Below are 16,568 nucleotides of genomic sequence, written 5' to 3'. Positions count from 1 at the left end.
AGTAATAAATTTTGAGATGAAAAGTTTAATGCGGTTGAGCTTAGCTCATTGAATTCTATCGATTCTACTGTGTTTCTTTCGTCAGAGTTCTTTTATTGGCTCCGTTTGCAATACCAATTTTTAATAAATAGTAAATAAATAAATTTAAAATAATTTAAATGCAGGAGTAGCTCAACAGGTTTGACCATAAGAGTTTACAAAATTGATAAAGTATTAAAATTTTTAAAATAAAAATTTAGATTTTTATCTATGTCACATTTATGAAATTTTAATTCATCTAATACAACAATTATAAATATAATTATTATGCTCTAAGTTTATCTGTCTAACAAATATAAACAGGTTCTGATAATTAAAAGAAAAAACTGAAATCATTTTATTATAAAATGAATGTTGAATTTTATATGATGGCTCTTGTTCAATTCTACTTTAGTTTAACCGAGTTGAATTGAGAAAGCTTATGATATCATATATGTGGTTCATATGTCCATATTAAATGATTTGATATATTTGATTGACAAAACATATTTTTATGAGTATTCAATGGAGAGAGTTGTTTGGAATTTTACTTTTTAAAATAAACTCAAAAGAATTAAATTAATATTTTAATCTGAAAAAAATATTTTAAAAAAATAAAAGCATTCAAAATATGTTTGATATTAATATTTATATAGAAGAATAAAAGAGTTGTTTTCTTTTTATTTTTAATTTATAATTCATAAAAGAGATTAAATTGTTTTCTTGATTTTATTTTATGGTTTTTTTGATTGAATATTGAGCACGTTTATTCACCATTTTTTTAATTTATACATTAAGAAAATAACAGATTCTATTAGCTTATTCCATTATCAAGTTGTGTAATTAAAATATCGCCAAAGGACTTATTCCACACAAGGTTTACTTTTTCCCCCAAGTCTTATCTATTAACTTTCAAAAATCTAAAAATTCATCTATTAACCGTTAAAATTAAACAAATCCATTAGTTTTAAAATTTTATTTCTTTTTTCACTCTAAACCCTAAAAAATTAACTATTTTCCTTCACCCAAAAGTTTAAAAAATTACATTTTCCTCTTGTTAGGGTTTTCAATTTTCTCCCTTCTTCTTCGATGACCGAAGCCGATCGAAAGCCTCATCAGCCCATCCTCTACCTGTCATCAACGACCTTGATCGAAGAAAGACTGAAAGACAACGAACCAACGGATGGTTGAATGCATCCACAAAGGCCATCGATGGACAAAAGGTCATGATTTCACTAGATTTGACAGCAGTTCGATCGAATTCAGAGGTGGAAAGCATTTCCCACCTTTGAATCTGATCGAATCATTGTTGAATCTAGTGAAATCAAGACCAATTCATCCATCGATTCACTGTCTTGCAATCTTTCTCCAGTCAGGTCATCGACAACAAATAGAGGATGCGTTGACGAGGCTCTCAACCAACTCTGATCACCAAAGAAGATAAGAGGAAATTGAAAACACTAGTAGGGGGAAAATGTAATGTCTTTAACTTCTCATTGATAAAAAATTATTAGTTTTTTAGGGTTTAGGGTGAAAAAAAGATAAAATTTTAGTTTTTTAAATATTATTAGTTAAATAACGATTTTATCTTTAAAATTGTTAACTTTAACTGTTGATGAGTGAGTTTTTTGGTTTTTTAAAATTAACGGGTGGCAATTTGAGAAAAGTAAACCTTGGGTGGGTACCTTTGGCCTTAAAAATAATAACAATCTTAATCAAAGTGGGAAATGGAAACTTAGTTTTAATTTTCAATATTACATTAAAGAGCCTTAATAATCCTTTTTATAAAATAATAAATAAAATCAATATTTTTAATAGAAAAAAATGCCCAATACTAATTTCCAAAAAAATAATGTTATATATACAATTTTTGTACATGATTTTGTGCATAAACGACGACATCTCATAATATGATTGAATAATTAAAAATTAAAAATAAAATAAAACTTAATTAAATTGTGACATATTGTTATTTGTGCATAAAATTGTATATAAAAATTGTGTACAACTACATATAATTTTATTGTTTCCGAAATATTTTTTAAACAAAACCAAGTTTGAAATTTTCTTATAAAACTTGTGTTCTAAAAACATAACATCAAAATCCCATTTTACCTTTCTTGAATACAAAACAAAACAAAGTTGAAAAAAAAAAAAACCGCCCACATGTCCAACTGACTCATTAAGTATTTAATGAAAAGAAATAAAAAGTCATCGATTGTCCGGAAGAAATATAAAATAAATTAGGAAAAATTTTTAGAAACAGTTTTTGAACAAGGCAATATAAAACAAACAACAATGAACTGAAATGGGGATGAAAGCATCATGTGCAATCCAGAGAAGATAGATTGAGACTACATTTGTTTATGGATTTTCAGTTTCAGAAATCTGTCTTTCATAATAATAATAATAATAATAATTGTAGTTTGTTTTGTTTCTCCTAAAATTCCAAGAAGATGAACATGATCGATCATGTCACCTCTTTAGATTCAAAATCAACCTTTCAATGTATGACTGGTGGCCATGGCTGCCTGCCTCTCCCCTCCAAGCTTTGTATATGTTATCCTTATGATTGCCATTATCGTCTGGTAACTAGATACCCACTAGGCTCATAAAATAAAAGACAAGATTGTGATAGTTTGTGATTGGGTAATTTAACTATTTATTTTTTCTTTTACTTCAAAATCGCACAATCAGACGTTACTATTTTAATTTGTATAGACAAATTTATACAATTTATTTATGCATATAATGTTACTCTATGTGAGATGAGATTTAAAAAGGGTTGACCCGCCTTGGCATAAACAAAAGGGATCATATAATATAAGGGGTGGTCCATTCTCTGTTCATATGATATTCAAGTTCAAATTTGGAGAGACATTTTTGGAGTTAACTGAGCAAAAATATGCTTCAAGATTTATACCACTCATCTTTATTAATCAAATAATAATCAAAGTAAATATAGTTAATTTGGCATTTAAAAAAAAAACAATTCAGAACAATCTAAAATACTTCAAATCTCAAACATAAAATAAAACAAGTTCGTGCAAACAACTATTTTCATGTGATCAACAGCCAAAACTTTGCTCCTATTCACTTTCTCAAAGCATGGCTTCTGGTCAACCCACACGGAATTTTGCTACAACTTTTTTATGGCAATTATTGTTTTCCAGGAAAGATGGTGGCCATTTCACAATTCAACGGAAGTTGAAATTTATGAGGAAGACGACCACTCTAGTACGAGGAAGCTAACACTGACACCTATACAAGTTATTCACAAATCAAAACAATATAATTCTACAGAGATTGACTCTCTTTCCACTATAAATCTTGAGCCTGCCACTGACTGAAGTCGAAGATGATTAAAGTTAAGCAGATGTTTGGCAAAAGCTAACAACCGTGAAACCAGTTTAGAGTCCAAAACTTCGAAGGATTGACTATCTTCCAACTAAACCTCGGGAATGACAATTATGTTACTAGTATGATACTGTCATTAGATTAATATCAACTGTTCGGTGGACCTGTAATCAGAAATTTGGATATTGATCAATAAAAAATCTCAACAAAATGTGAGATTTGTGACATGGGTAGAGCTTGCTCTTCTTGACAAGTTAAAGCTCAATGAAGTCCATTAGTTCTGGAGTATGGAAAATCATTTCAGTATGGAACAACAGTTGGACAGGACCCACGGGTCTAAAATCTTACATTCATGTTCTTAGATTCGCCTTTCTCCAAACATTAAAATTGTGTTGCACCACAATGAAAGAGACTAGCAAATGCTTAGTTGTGGCTTGCGTACTGACAGAATGAATATAAATCCTATTTCATACTAATTCACAAATTAGATCCATGTGAGAAGAATTGCAACTAAAATTGTGGGTGTGGTTGACGTACCTTGAGTGGAAACTGCAGTTACTCCATTATTAGAAGCAGTGGCAGTTGTTGCTGCATGTGGAATGGAGGGTGACCACCTAGAGCACAATTACAGAGTCTTGTTGAGGAAATGAACAAATGGACATGACAATGCCGTGCAAATTTCTGCAAATTCACTATTCATCTTTCAGTTGCAAGTAGTGATAATGTCTAGAGCAATTTCAGAGAACTTCATTATAAGAGCAGGTTGAGCGATGAGCATACCTAAAAGTGGTTCACAACAGCCATATTCTAAAGAGCAATATTATGTACACCCAGCTTTGAAAACCCAATTACATATTTAAATGATGTGTCACCGTTTGATTGAATGTCACTTTATCCTTAATTCAAAATCATCTAATCACATGATGATATACATGGGTACTCAAAACTGGGTGCACAGTTTTATTGTATTCTATAACATGTTTTGATAGTCCAATTTAGGAGATGCTGAAACAATTATTCTGCAAATACCAATCAATTTAAATATTGTAAAATTATCTGTTTGATTCAGATGAATCCACCAGTAAATGCAACTTCAGAAACAGACCTACTTCAAGTGGATATTCATTGTCACACTCAAATTGACTATCACTCTTAGTGCGCACATAAGACTCAAACTGCTTTAACCCTTTATTCGTTGCTTAACAACAAATGTGCATTGCCCACTAAAAATTGTTCAGGATTATCATTCCACTCAAACCTAGAAGATACTGACTTGAACTAGATCAAACAAAAGAACTTTATCTAACTATTGCACAGATAAGAAAATACAGCAACACAGACCCACAGCATAGAGCCTAAACAACATATTTACAACCAAAAATAAAGCTCAAAGTGAAATGATAAAGCCTGATTTTTCCCTGATTAATCCAATAAAATGAGATGGTTGCAAATTTAGAAAAAGTTACTTTGTAAATAAATAAGTTGCAGCTAGTTTAACAAAAGGGATGCCCCAGCTGGTTGAACTGCTTAACCCTACAATGATCAAGGTAACGGTCCAATCAACCCCACATGTGTGGCACTCAACATCACTCCGGTGAAACACACTTGAACCCGCTACCAAGTGGTCACGACCACATGCTCTTTCATCTTTCAATGAGAATTTACATCTCATCAGTATTCAGATGAAAATTATGTTTGAAAAAGATAATATTTAAATAACTTAAATTTCAGGAGCTACACATGCTTATACAAGAAATAACACTTAACATTTCAAGATAGCCACATTCAACAATTTAAAGACAGCAATACTAGCTGTGTCATATCAATGTCACAGATTAGTTAATCTTTTTTCTTTTTTTTTTTTTAAATAAAATAATCGATATTGAGATAAAATAATTTAGAGTCTATATTAGATTAAGTTTTTTATTAATTAATTCATATTACAGATGACAAGCCAATGGATGATTCAACCCTAATTGAAGCATGCGGAACTTTTTTCCTTCTGTCAACTGTCAAGGTTTAAAGCATTGAGTTCAAGAGATATGTATGGAACAGTGGAAGCAAAAGTAGGCCGTTACAAGTTTTCTCAAGTGACTTGAGGACTGAATATAGAAAAATGAAGCTTTTGACTCTTGATGTCCCCATTTTATTTTTTTTTCCTTCTTCTCTTTTAAATCTAGATCAAGGAATAGTTAAGTTATAAAAGCATAAAGTTTGTGTAATATGGTGACAAAAGAATAAGACAAGGCAAATTATTCACTAAGGTTTCAACATCTTTTTTTTTTACCTTTCTCTTCTTCCAAATAAACAATGGGTCAGTTGAGCAAGGTAGAGAGCCCATTCCATTTTCCACACTTCAGACAGAAGCCAAGTCTACTTTTCCTTAGCTCCTCTTTCCACTGAAAACAATCCAAGTCATGTAAGTTTATAAAAGATCAGCTTAGGTGAGCCCAATAATCTAGAACAAAGCTGTAAAGGAACTCAAATTAAATCAAATGATCAATCCCAGAAGCATCCAGAAGCCAAGGTCATTTATATACAGTTTCCTCTCATAATTCCCCTCTAAAAGACACATTGTTGCAGATATACACAAACAATTAAAAGGAAAAGGAGTTCCTAGAAAGAAGAGAAATTACAGATGTAATGTAAATGTTAATATAGGAAATACCCAAGTATGCTAGTTTACCTTCATATTCTCCAACATCAAGCTCCCCTGAGGAAAAAATACCACCTGGCCATTGCAAACTGGGATACTCAGAAAATGGTAACCTGTGTTCTCTGTAATGCTGAAAATATATCTCTTAAATTTGGCATCAACAGAAAATTGAAATTCTCACACTGCGGATATCAAGCTCCAGATTCCCCATAAGTTGGTGAGGCACCTGATAGAGGTCATCAGACAATAATAATTTATATTGCTATTAAAAATTACAATATTCATATCATATAATCATGCCTACCTCCGTAAAGGCTGAAGAAGATTTTCAGATATCCCAGTAGGTTGTTCACCACAGATAGATATACTATGACTATTATTGTCAGTAAGAACAGCCAATTAAGATTTGGTTGTGACCAAAGAATATTATTCGATCTTGCAATTAACAATAACACTATGCTCAAGTAACCAGAAATTACAAAGATAATTTAAGACTTGCTAATAATATGTATATATATTGCTCTCTGGAACTTTGTCAACAAAAAGACTTTGATATAAATTTCATAGAGACAAAAAGATGTATACTTCTTCAAAGCAAGAATTTTAATCCTCTAACAAAATCTTTATAAGACATAACTTCTCTCATTTGAAACATGGCACATTAAGGTGTTTAATTTTCTTTGTGCCCTCTTAAGCTTCTGACTTCAAAGGTGAATATGAAAGTCAAAATTTAAGAGAGAAGCTTCCGCCAAAAAGAAGTGATATGCACATAAGATCCCTTCACTTCGTATGCCATAGCCATTCAAGTAACAATGTCTTTAGTGAATAAACCCACAGTGTCGCTGTATTCATTAACTCATGATTGCTATATGATGCAGAAGATATTATTACCCTCCCTCTAGCTTCATTACTAAGATAGCGAAGTCTAAAAAATATACATGTGTTAAGTCCTTGACTCTATAGAACTCTATATTCAATCACAAAGCTAACCTTAATCACTTACACATACAATTGTTTCTTTAAAGTCTATTGTTGGAAGAACTTAAAAAATATAAGTGTTTTAAATCAAAATGAAATAATATTATATTTGGCAAACCAAATGATAATACACAAAAAAAAAATCAACATTCCTATCAAAAATACACACAAAAGAATCAACAAGCTAACTATAACAAGCTTCTACAAAAAAAAAAAAATTACAAACAGTATTTACATGTTTACTCAATAATGATGAAAAGAACGGCATCTAATGAATCTAGTCAAAACTTTTACCAAGACTAACACAGCACAAACTTTATTAAGAGCTCATTCAACAAAAAAGGATTATGAGAATAATATATGAAATCCATCCTTTACACAATACAAGAGGAGGATGTTATGGAAAGCAGATTCATGAATTCTAAGTAAGAACAAAATTTCCATTCTCTGAATAAATAAATATAAACAACCAATATCAATAATCTTCTTTCCTAAGCAATGCACACACTATAAACACGTGTTGCAGAAACAGGCATTAAGCTCATTCTTCTAAGTCTTAAAAAAGTCTCTATTTGTGAAAGAATTTACTACATGGATGGGAAAGCAGATCTCAGAACTGCAACTGGCAAGAAGTTTCTAGACAGAACTAGAAGAACTAGTATAACTATGGATGGTTATGGTGTTGAATTAACAAGACATGCCCTTTTACCTATTAATTATTACTGATGTCAATAGCATTATGGTGTTGAATTAACAAGACATGCCCTTTTACCAATTAATTATTACTAATGTCAATAGCATCCAATTCCATTTAACTAAAATATGTTTATACATCAGAAAAAATGATCCTTAGTAGAATCAAGAAAGCAGTATAAGATGGAAGTGGGTATCATAGAACCCTCCTATTAAATTGCTGCCACAGAATTCCACAACCTGCTGCTTCACTTCTAATGCGCAAAAGACCTTCATAAACGACAAAATAAATGACCTCTGAACCATTCGAGATAAACTAGAAGACCAAAACAGATTGTGCCACAATTTGAATGACATACAGTTAAAAAAAAAATAATCACAGTTGATGTTGTACACCAATAACATTAATTGATACCATGATCACACCATTGAATGGTTACTGTTTCTTAACATAGAACAAAAAAATAAAATAGTCACAGTAGATGTTGGACACCAACAATATTAATTAATTTCATGATTGCACCATTAAATGGTTGATTGTTAATGATACAATGACCATTGCAGTGGTTTGATTACCATGAAGATTTCTAACATATTTTAGAAATAAATGGTTATTTTCAAATCATAAGTCATTATACAAAATTTAAGCTTGAATTTCCATAGCGTCAAAAATTATTTTCCATTCACTTATTTTCCAAAATTTTACCAAACACTAAAAACCATAAAAATGTTCCTTGCAAATTATTTTCTGTGGAAAAGGCAGAACTTTGTCTCATTTCTTTTACCATATTGCACAACAGTACCATAATCACTCCATTACAATTCACTGCCACCTCTGACCAATATCACCACAACCACTATCACTAACCTATTATGTCACCATACAGTGAAACTTAAAACTACTCTTCTAAAAATTTCATATAAAACAAGGCAATCCTCTTTTCATCCCTTCTGGAACTCTTAAATAAATCCCAGTTTCCTTGCTTGCCAACTACAAATCAACCCTATAGAAATTGTCATTTAGAATGTAAGATGATTGTAACCTAAATAATGAATAGGTTTCAACAAATATAGAAAGGAAATCTTGAATACAATGAAAATGATCAAACATGTTTCAAAGTCAGTTTTGTCACTTTATTACACAGTATTGAGGCATGAAATTTAAATGACATGTAACCTGAATTATACATAGAGTACAGCACATATAGTAAGTAAAAGCTTATACACAATGAAACATAAATTATACATATTTCAAGTCAGTTTGAATATTCAAATGACTTGCAACAAGTGCTTAAAAATATGAGCAATATGGTCAAGAGGAAGCAGCCATTTTTTAGAAGACACTAGTTCACACAGCTAAGGAATCTGAACAAGCAACCATTCTACCTTGGAAAGGGCTACTTCAGTTCACACAGATAACATTGTTGTGCACATGGTGTCATATTAATTACTAAATTTGTTATTCAGATCAAAGTTCTATGAATCTATCTTATACAAAACTGCTGATTCATTACCTCATCCAATTTGTTTTGTTAAATACCAACTTCTGATTCAAGAAAAAGAAATACCAAGATCCACTGTTGTGTCAACAAAATCCACTACAAATTCCTCTGGCCTCTTAAAAAATCTAGGAAAGATAGACCTCAAACTTTTCAACTCCCAAGCTCTAAAATAAGCACTGCTAACAACATTTATCAGCAAATTTCTCTATCAATCAGCAAAATGTTTGAAGAAGATAACTAGAAAATTTTGCCATCGAAAGATGTAACACGAGAGCCCAACATTCATCCTCAGCCACAATCTAGCAACCAAATTATCCATCATGCATACCAATCAAGATAATGAAATCAAGCAAAAATGATCCAGTTAACTTCAAGCCTATAAATTCTGCTTGAGCTAACCTTCTATCTTTCACTAAAAAGGACCAAGAGAGGAAATCGCATTCATTATTGATATAATCAAACAAGCCTAATGCATACTCTCTATGTGCAAAACACAAAAAGACTGAACTTTTTTAATTCACTGATTCTCACACTGCCAAACACACTATGATCAGATTTACTCCTTTCCCTTACTAAACCCTACAATCTTTAATACGACTTACATGAGAAATAAAACAAATAATTATATCAAAATTCGGAGCTGAGAACTTCCTATATGTAACCAAAAGAAAACTGAACTAATACTTTTTAATATTGAAATCAACGAAATTGTGTACATGAAATAATATGATCATATCATTAATCAATTTATTCATTCATGAACTTCTAAACCATACAAAACGTTTGCGTACTTTTCAAGCCTGTCATCATCTCCTCCAAAATACTTCTCTCTGATCTTCAAAAAAGCGTGCAAAGTAAACAAACTATCCGACCCAGCTTGATGACTCTTCCCAATTAACCGCTCCAAATTCAATGCCTTCCCAACCCGATCCAGTCCGCCATGCAAATTCGAGCAAAATCTCATCAGATGCTTCACATCATAGACGCTTCCCCTAAAGAAAACACTCAATACATTCAAGAATTCGTTTAAGTTCTCAGGCAAAACTCGCTGCTTCAAACATTTTACCAAGTACCCGAAATCATACGCACTATGGAATGTCACCCACGTAACGGCGTCGTTTAACACCAAACCTGATGACATTAACATCTCAGCGAATTGTACCGAGTCGATCCCGAGTTTGTGATTTTTCTCAAAATCAATCCCCTGGCGTTTTAACAGCTCGACCGAATCATGCGCATGTGCATCATACGTGATATCAAAGTCCTTGAAATTAAACTCCCATATATAATACATCGAACCCGACCCCAGATCCGGGAGATTCCCTTCTTCGTCAGATAGAGTGAGCCCAATTTGGATAAGCTTCAACAAATCAACGTTAGCTTTCAGGCTGACGTAGTTTTCAGTCGGATCCTGGTGGCGGAAATCTTTTTCTGATCGGACCACAACGCCCGGAAACTCCGTATCCATGGAAATAATGGGATAAGTATCAACTAAAGATCCAATAATCTTGAGTTCGGCCTCCACATTCTCTGCAAATACTGAACGGATCACGATCTGACGCGGCGGAGAAGACGGTGGAGGTTTAGCAGCACACATAATTTTTATTCAGATCGAGTTCTTTAAAAAAAAAAAGGAGTTGAGAGATAATTTGAATTGATTTGATTTTTAGGGTTCGATGGAACACAGAGAGTTTTAAATAACGAGTTTCGGTGGGAGACGTGGAGGGTAAGTTTTTAAAAATGTTAAAAATTAAATAAATTGGGTTAATAATAATAAATAATAATAATAATAATAATTTCCCTTATATATCTCCGCATGCGGTTGTTATGATAACATAAACTCTCCATGTAATTTAATAATAATAATAAAGCAAAAGAATGATTTCTACTAATTGATGCACAAATCCGGTCATTTTAATGCTTTTTGTCCTTAAAAAATCACTGGAGAGAGAGAGAAAATATACCGATAATAGATTAGCGATGTATCAAAATAAATTATAAAAAGAATGTTCATTAAAAAAAGATAATAAATTTTTAAAATATAAATATAATATTTTAAATTTTGAGAGGGTAATTATTTACTTTAAAATATAAAAACCTTAAATAATAGGGGAGAAGAAGTAACTTTTTAAAATTAAATTAAAAAAATATTAATTTTTAAAACTAAGGTGAAAAAATAAAATAAATTTTTTTCTTTAAATAAAGTTTTTAAATAATAATTTTATTTTTGATATTAAAAATAAAATTTAACAAATAAGTAAATATTTAGATTTTTAAAACTTAACAAATGTGAATACGAGGTTACAATACAATTTGGGTGAGAATAAGTGTGTTGTGTTGTGCTGGTTATAAGTTATAATTTGGTAATTAAAAATTCTAAAAAGTAAAGTTATTGGCTAACCCTATGAATGATTTCTACAAAATCAGAAAATCCAACAGTACAACATAATCAAGCAGACCCCACCAAAACACAATCACAATTAGGAGACTGTCACATTGGCTTCATCCAAATTAACTTATTAGTTTATATGTTTTGATGAATATTTTAGCAGTAAATTCACAATATCTTGTTCTTATCCATATTATAAAGTACAAATCTTATGGCCAAGATTTACAATTGTACATTACACATTGCATTTTGACACCATATGATCAATTATATAGTTCGAATCGCGTTAGATTAATCCAAAAATTTTTGAAATCAAATTAGGGTTAGAAATATGGCCAAAAAACTTATTCCTCCTAAGTTTTGATGTATTTCCAAAATCATACTTATGGGTTTGAAAAACTCAAAATCTCACTTATAAATCAATTATAGTTAAATTTTTTTGTTAGAGTCAAAAGTAAAATCATCATTTTATTAATAATAATAAAAAAATATAAAACTGATTATATTTTCTCTTTAAGTTTTAAAAACTAATAATTTTACCCTTACTTAAAGTTTTCTAACTTTCAAAAGTAATATTCTCCATCCACCTAGTCTGAACAGATCCTTCAGTTAAAATAAAAAGTTATAAATTTCACACTTAGATATAAGCACATCAACATTCAGCTATGACAGCCTCAAATTGCCAAATATCATATCTTCATTGCTTAAATTAGAATATCTAACATCTATACAAAGAATTCAGTTTATACGAAGTCAGTCTATTGTACTTACAAGTGTAGTTTATAAGAGTTTGTCTTTTCATATACAATTCTGAGGAAATTTAAACCCTAAATTGATACCCAATAAATCAAACAACTTTAATGGTTGCATCAATTTTTAAGGGTAATGTTGCTCTTCACTATCTACATAACTATCTTCAATATAACTATAAGAGCTTATGTGAATCAACTTAAATGTACTCGTTTTAACATTATTCATAATTCTAAACTAAAAGTCTTAAAAAAAGTATAAAAACTTCGAAAATTTTCAAGACATCACTGATAAAGACTTCAATAAATTTAGCATGAACTAATAACATGGAGCATATTGCTGATATGAGCAGCAGACAACTCGGATAATCAAACAGAATTCTATAAGACAGTGAAATAAATCCTCACTGTTGCATTTCTGTGGGTTTATCATGAAAAGAAGATTTCTACTAGCATGATAATATCAGGACCTTTCAGTTTCAATCAAACAGCACCCCTTCTTCTGATTGATACTTAAATAGTTTGACACCATAGGCATATCAGCAATAATAAGAATCTGAGATCAACACTCAAAATCCAGAAATCAATAGCCTCCACCAGAACAGGCAATGCTCTACTGCACATCTGACAGGGATAAGATTGCATGCTTGGCAACTAACCCTTCATTAGCTCAACCAGAGAACCGCAGGAACCAAATGCCGAATTACAAAAATCACCACAGAAAGATGATTTTAGCAACTTCATTACTCTTGCTCTTCCAGTATGCTAGAAAATAAAGCAAGCATCCAACGGAGAAGAGAGACTATCTCCAGACACTAATACAGCGAGATTCCATACTACTAAAATGGTATTTTTAATATTTTGACACACAGAAAATCCCATTAATCAAGCAGCATCCTTACAATACAGTTTGATAAAAGAAGACAAAAAAAGTTGATAAAGCCATGGGAGGGGTAGTTGGAGAAGCCTTTTCAGGCATCCCCTATATGTTCTTAACATCAAGAGGGGATCAACACATCATGACAAACTATATATTGCACATTGCAATATGCAATAAGACCCCTTAATACCTATATGATCATAGAAGCTAGAAGTAGGTACCCTCAGGAGGTTGAACCAGCTTCCGGTTATGGGGGGCTGCCATCTCCTTCTTCAGTTGTGTGAGTATATCTTCCATTGTGTATTCTCGCTGCCAATTTGCAAGAAGTCCAAACTTTTTAGCTTCCACCTGCAGCAATTGAATGTCATCAGATTCTTGCCAAGTAACCCGATTACACAGAAATTGGAAGCAAAATAAAACAAACACCCATAACAGAGCAACAATACATATATTGCACAAACTAAAGATCTTTAAAAAGAATTTGCAAAAACACAATTTAAAGTGCCAAGAATATGCAACAATACCACTCCAGTTTCATGGTTAACACAAGTCATGTTGATCCGTGAATGAAAACGAACACTTGGTGGCTTCTCTGGATAATCTTTATCACAGAACAGTTTCAATTGATAAATCCGACCTTCATGTACAGTCTGAAACCCAACCAAGAAAAAAAATGTAATTTAACATAAAATCTATCCAAACAAGTAAACAATCAAAACACATCTATATGAGCAACGAAGCTTCCCCTCTGCAACATAGAATTTAGCTTCCATAAAATTCACTCAAATACAAACCGTATAAAGAATTATTCTAAAAGTATTCTTATTCTATTTGAAAATAGGGAAATTACTGGATACATTATTCTGAGAAATTTCCCAATTCCCAACTACAGTGATTCAGTTCAAAAGGAACACTATGCAAAAGTCCTAGTATGCAGTACACTTCATCCAAAACCAATACAGACAGACATAAATTCAAAAACTTACTATCTGGTAATCTTTTCATTGAACAAGTTGACTGTACACACTGACCTCAAATTTCCTCATTCTTTCATTCATGTGTAGGTGTTTTTGTGCAGTACAACTAAAAGTCCACACCAGTTCTACTCCAATCCACCATTTATAAAAACCTTGAAACTTAGTTCTAGATTTCCCACAAGAATACAGAAAACTGAATTTGAGAAAACAAAAAAGCAAAAGTGAATTTCAATCAATAGTAACATGAACTTCGTTGATCACAACCCTTCACCGCAGCAAATCCCAAGAGCACGAGACATTGTGGGCTTAAGGTTGATAATTAATCCATAAATCAGTCAGAAATTATATCCCTTGCCTATTTAGGTCATAAACAGAAGCTAATACTTGCTGCATCAATAAGAAGTTCACTGCTTTTAATATCTATGCCAGTGTGCACACAACTGTATTGTTTCAATTGATAGAACGTCTATCTAACATACATAATTTATCAATCAAATGAAGATGCAATTACATTGTGAGGACCGATGACAGTGCCAGTCCAGGAGCGCATGTAAATGTCATCTCCATCATCCATCCCATAGCTGACGGTACCATCTCCAATACCTTTTTCTCCACGTTCAAGTTCCTCTAACAATCTGAAGTTCCGAGGAACTGCACACAAACCCCAATAATTAGTGACACCAATACTTGACAATGATAATAGAACAAAAAAGGGCTGATAGCCAACTTAAACTGCAAATCACTTCTAAACATACAAAAATGTCTAATGCTCTTCGTTAGTAATATATCTCTTACCATTGCTTCAAAGTTAAATAATATCATACTAAAATAAAACATAGAGGATTTTACCTGCAATGAAAATTTCAATTATGTGTAAACAGATGCAAATTATTGCACATGCACAAATACAAAAAAAATTGTAATTACCAAGCAAATCACTACATATTCCCAAGCTTCAAATTTTATAAAGCATCAAAGCCATCATCAATTACCGGAAAACTCCATCGGTTATAAATATCAAAAGTAAACATCGTCAAACTTCACTAAAACATGACAAGAACATAAGTACACATGCACACATATAATTTTGTACGTAGAGTTCCTTTTTTGCTATCACCTTTTACAATAAAACTAGACAAAACCACTAACAACTAGAAGAACAGGATTATATTGTGAGCTCATGCAAAACTACTAGTGATCCAAACAAGAAGATCACCCATTAGCTCACAATTTAACTCCAATTGCCAAACTTTAATCAACTCAATGGATTGAAACAACCATAATAAGCCTGTAATTCAGAACACAAAATAAAATGGCTGCATTACTAGCTTATCTCTTTGAATTTCGTAACATAGAAATCCAAACTTGAGTTAAAAACCGAGTCCCTTGGAACCCTACTATCATTTTAAAGATCAAACTCAAGCTCAAAACTTAGCCATACAATTTGATCATCAGACTAAAACATAAATCCAAGAAACCAACACAAAGTAAAACCCAAATTATTCATGGATATGCCCTAAACTAAAAACTTTAAATTACACATACATAATTCAATTACAGTAAAATTCCTTAAAATTAAATCCAAAATTAAAATCAAATAAAGCAACCCATAAATTTATAGCCGAAAAAACAAGAACCGACAACAAAGCAACATCAATATCGCTATAAACAAATGAACGAATGAATATTAGAAACCACTGATACCCATCACTCAATCGCACAAAAGAAACGAAACCCAGTATAGGAAAAGTTACAAAACAAGAAAATTTATGAAACCCATGAAAAGAAACGGCGAAAACGACAAGATCAGAGAAGAAGAAATTAAAGAAGGTCAGAACTTGAAGAAACTTACCCACGACACTAGATCCTCCTGAGCCAAGCGTCATGGATGTGTTCGAATGGATGGTTTGCAGAGATCTGAGGGAAAGAGAGGGAGGTCAAGAGGTAGAGAATCTGTGAGAAAATAAGGAAAGAAAAAAGACGAAAATACGAGGGCAGTCGAGACGAGAGTGAAAAATATAAAGAAACTTGATTTTGGAGTAATTTTATAAGGTCCCTATACTTTGGTTTAAATATAAACATCCCAATAGTTTTGATATTGAAAAAATTACCTCTTTTTTTTTTTTTTTAATAAAGAGGTATTTTACCCGAGCCGGACATGAATTATATTATACTTACTAATTGTTTTAATTAATTTATCTATACAAATTAAAGTTGTAATTAAATTAAACCATTTATAAGTTACTCATGATTTGGCTTATGTAAAATTGAACTCAACTTTAAGCGTCTTATGAGTATACTCAAATCAAGTTCAAAAAGTTTGTTACTCTATTTGAAGAGCTAGAAAGCTTACCCTAACCTCACTTGAA

General features: G+C 31.7%; 2 protein-coding genes across 6 annotated transcripts; both read right to left on the bottom strand.

Moving 5' to 3' along the window:
• Positions 1–3,094: 3,094 nt before the first annotated feature.
• LOC123230038 (probable CCR4-associated factor 1 homolog 9) lies at positions 3,095–10,920 on the bottom strand. 5 transcript variants are annotated; one of them, XR_006505005.1, is made up of 6 exons: positions 9,996–10,920; positions 6,336–6,404; positions 6,213–6,257; positions 6,062–6,106; positions 3,913–5,774; positions 3,095–3,539 (listed from the first exon to the last, which is right to left on the bottom strand). XR_006505005.1 is itself a non-coding variant. In XM_044656138.1 (5 exons), exons 1-4 carry the CDS (start codon positions 10,799–10,801, stop codon positions 6,079–6,081), a joined length of 948 nt encoding a protein of 315 aa, XP_044512073.1. In that variant the 5' UTR covers positions 10,802–10,920; the 3' UTR covers positions 3,095–5,774; positions 6,062–6,078. The 5 variants fall into 5 exon arrangements, 3 of the variants coding, with proteins under 3 accessions (XP_044512073.1, XP_044512087.1, XP_044512093.1); XR_006505006.1 differs by having other exon boundaries at positions 3,095–4,056; positions 4,842–5,774; XM_044656138.1 differs by having other exon boundaries at positions 3,095–5,774.
• Positions 10,921–13,190: 2,270 nt separating this feature from the next.
• LOC123227994 (ubiquitin-conjugating enzyme E2 variant 1C-like) lies at positions 13,191–16,211 on the bottom strand. Its single transcript, XM_044653168.1, has 4 exons — positions 16,052–16,211; positions 14,711–14,850; positions 13,747–13,872; positions 13,191–13,570 (listed from the first exon to the last, which is right to left on the bottom strand). The coding sequence occupies exons 1-4, from the start codon at positions 16,083–16,085 to the stop codon at positions 13,430–13,432; spliced, it is 441 nt and encodes a 146-aa protein (XP_044509103.1). The 5' UTR covers positions 16,086–16,211; the 3' UTR covers positions 13,191–13,429.
• Between the last annotated feature and the right edge of the window lie 357 nt (positions 16,212–16,568).

The sequence above is a fragment of the Mangifera indica genome, chromosome 1, assembly GCF_011075055.1.
Source record: "Mangifera indica cultivar Alphonso chromosome 1, CATAS_Mindica_2.1, whole genome shotgun sequence".
Classification (NCBI taxonomy): domain Eukaryota; kingdom Viridiplantae; phylum Streptophyta; class Magnoliopsida; order Sapindales; family Anacardiaceae; genus Mangifera; species Mangifera indica.
This window is presented reverse-complemented; position numbering and strand designations above follow the sequence as displayed.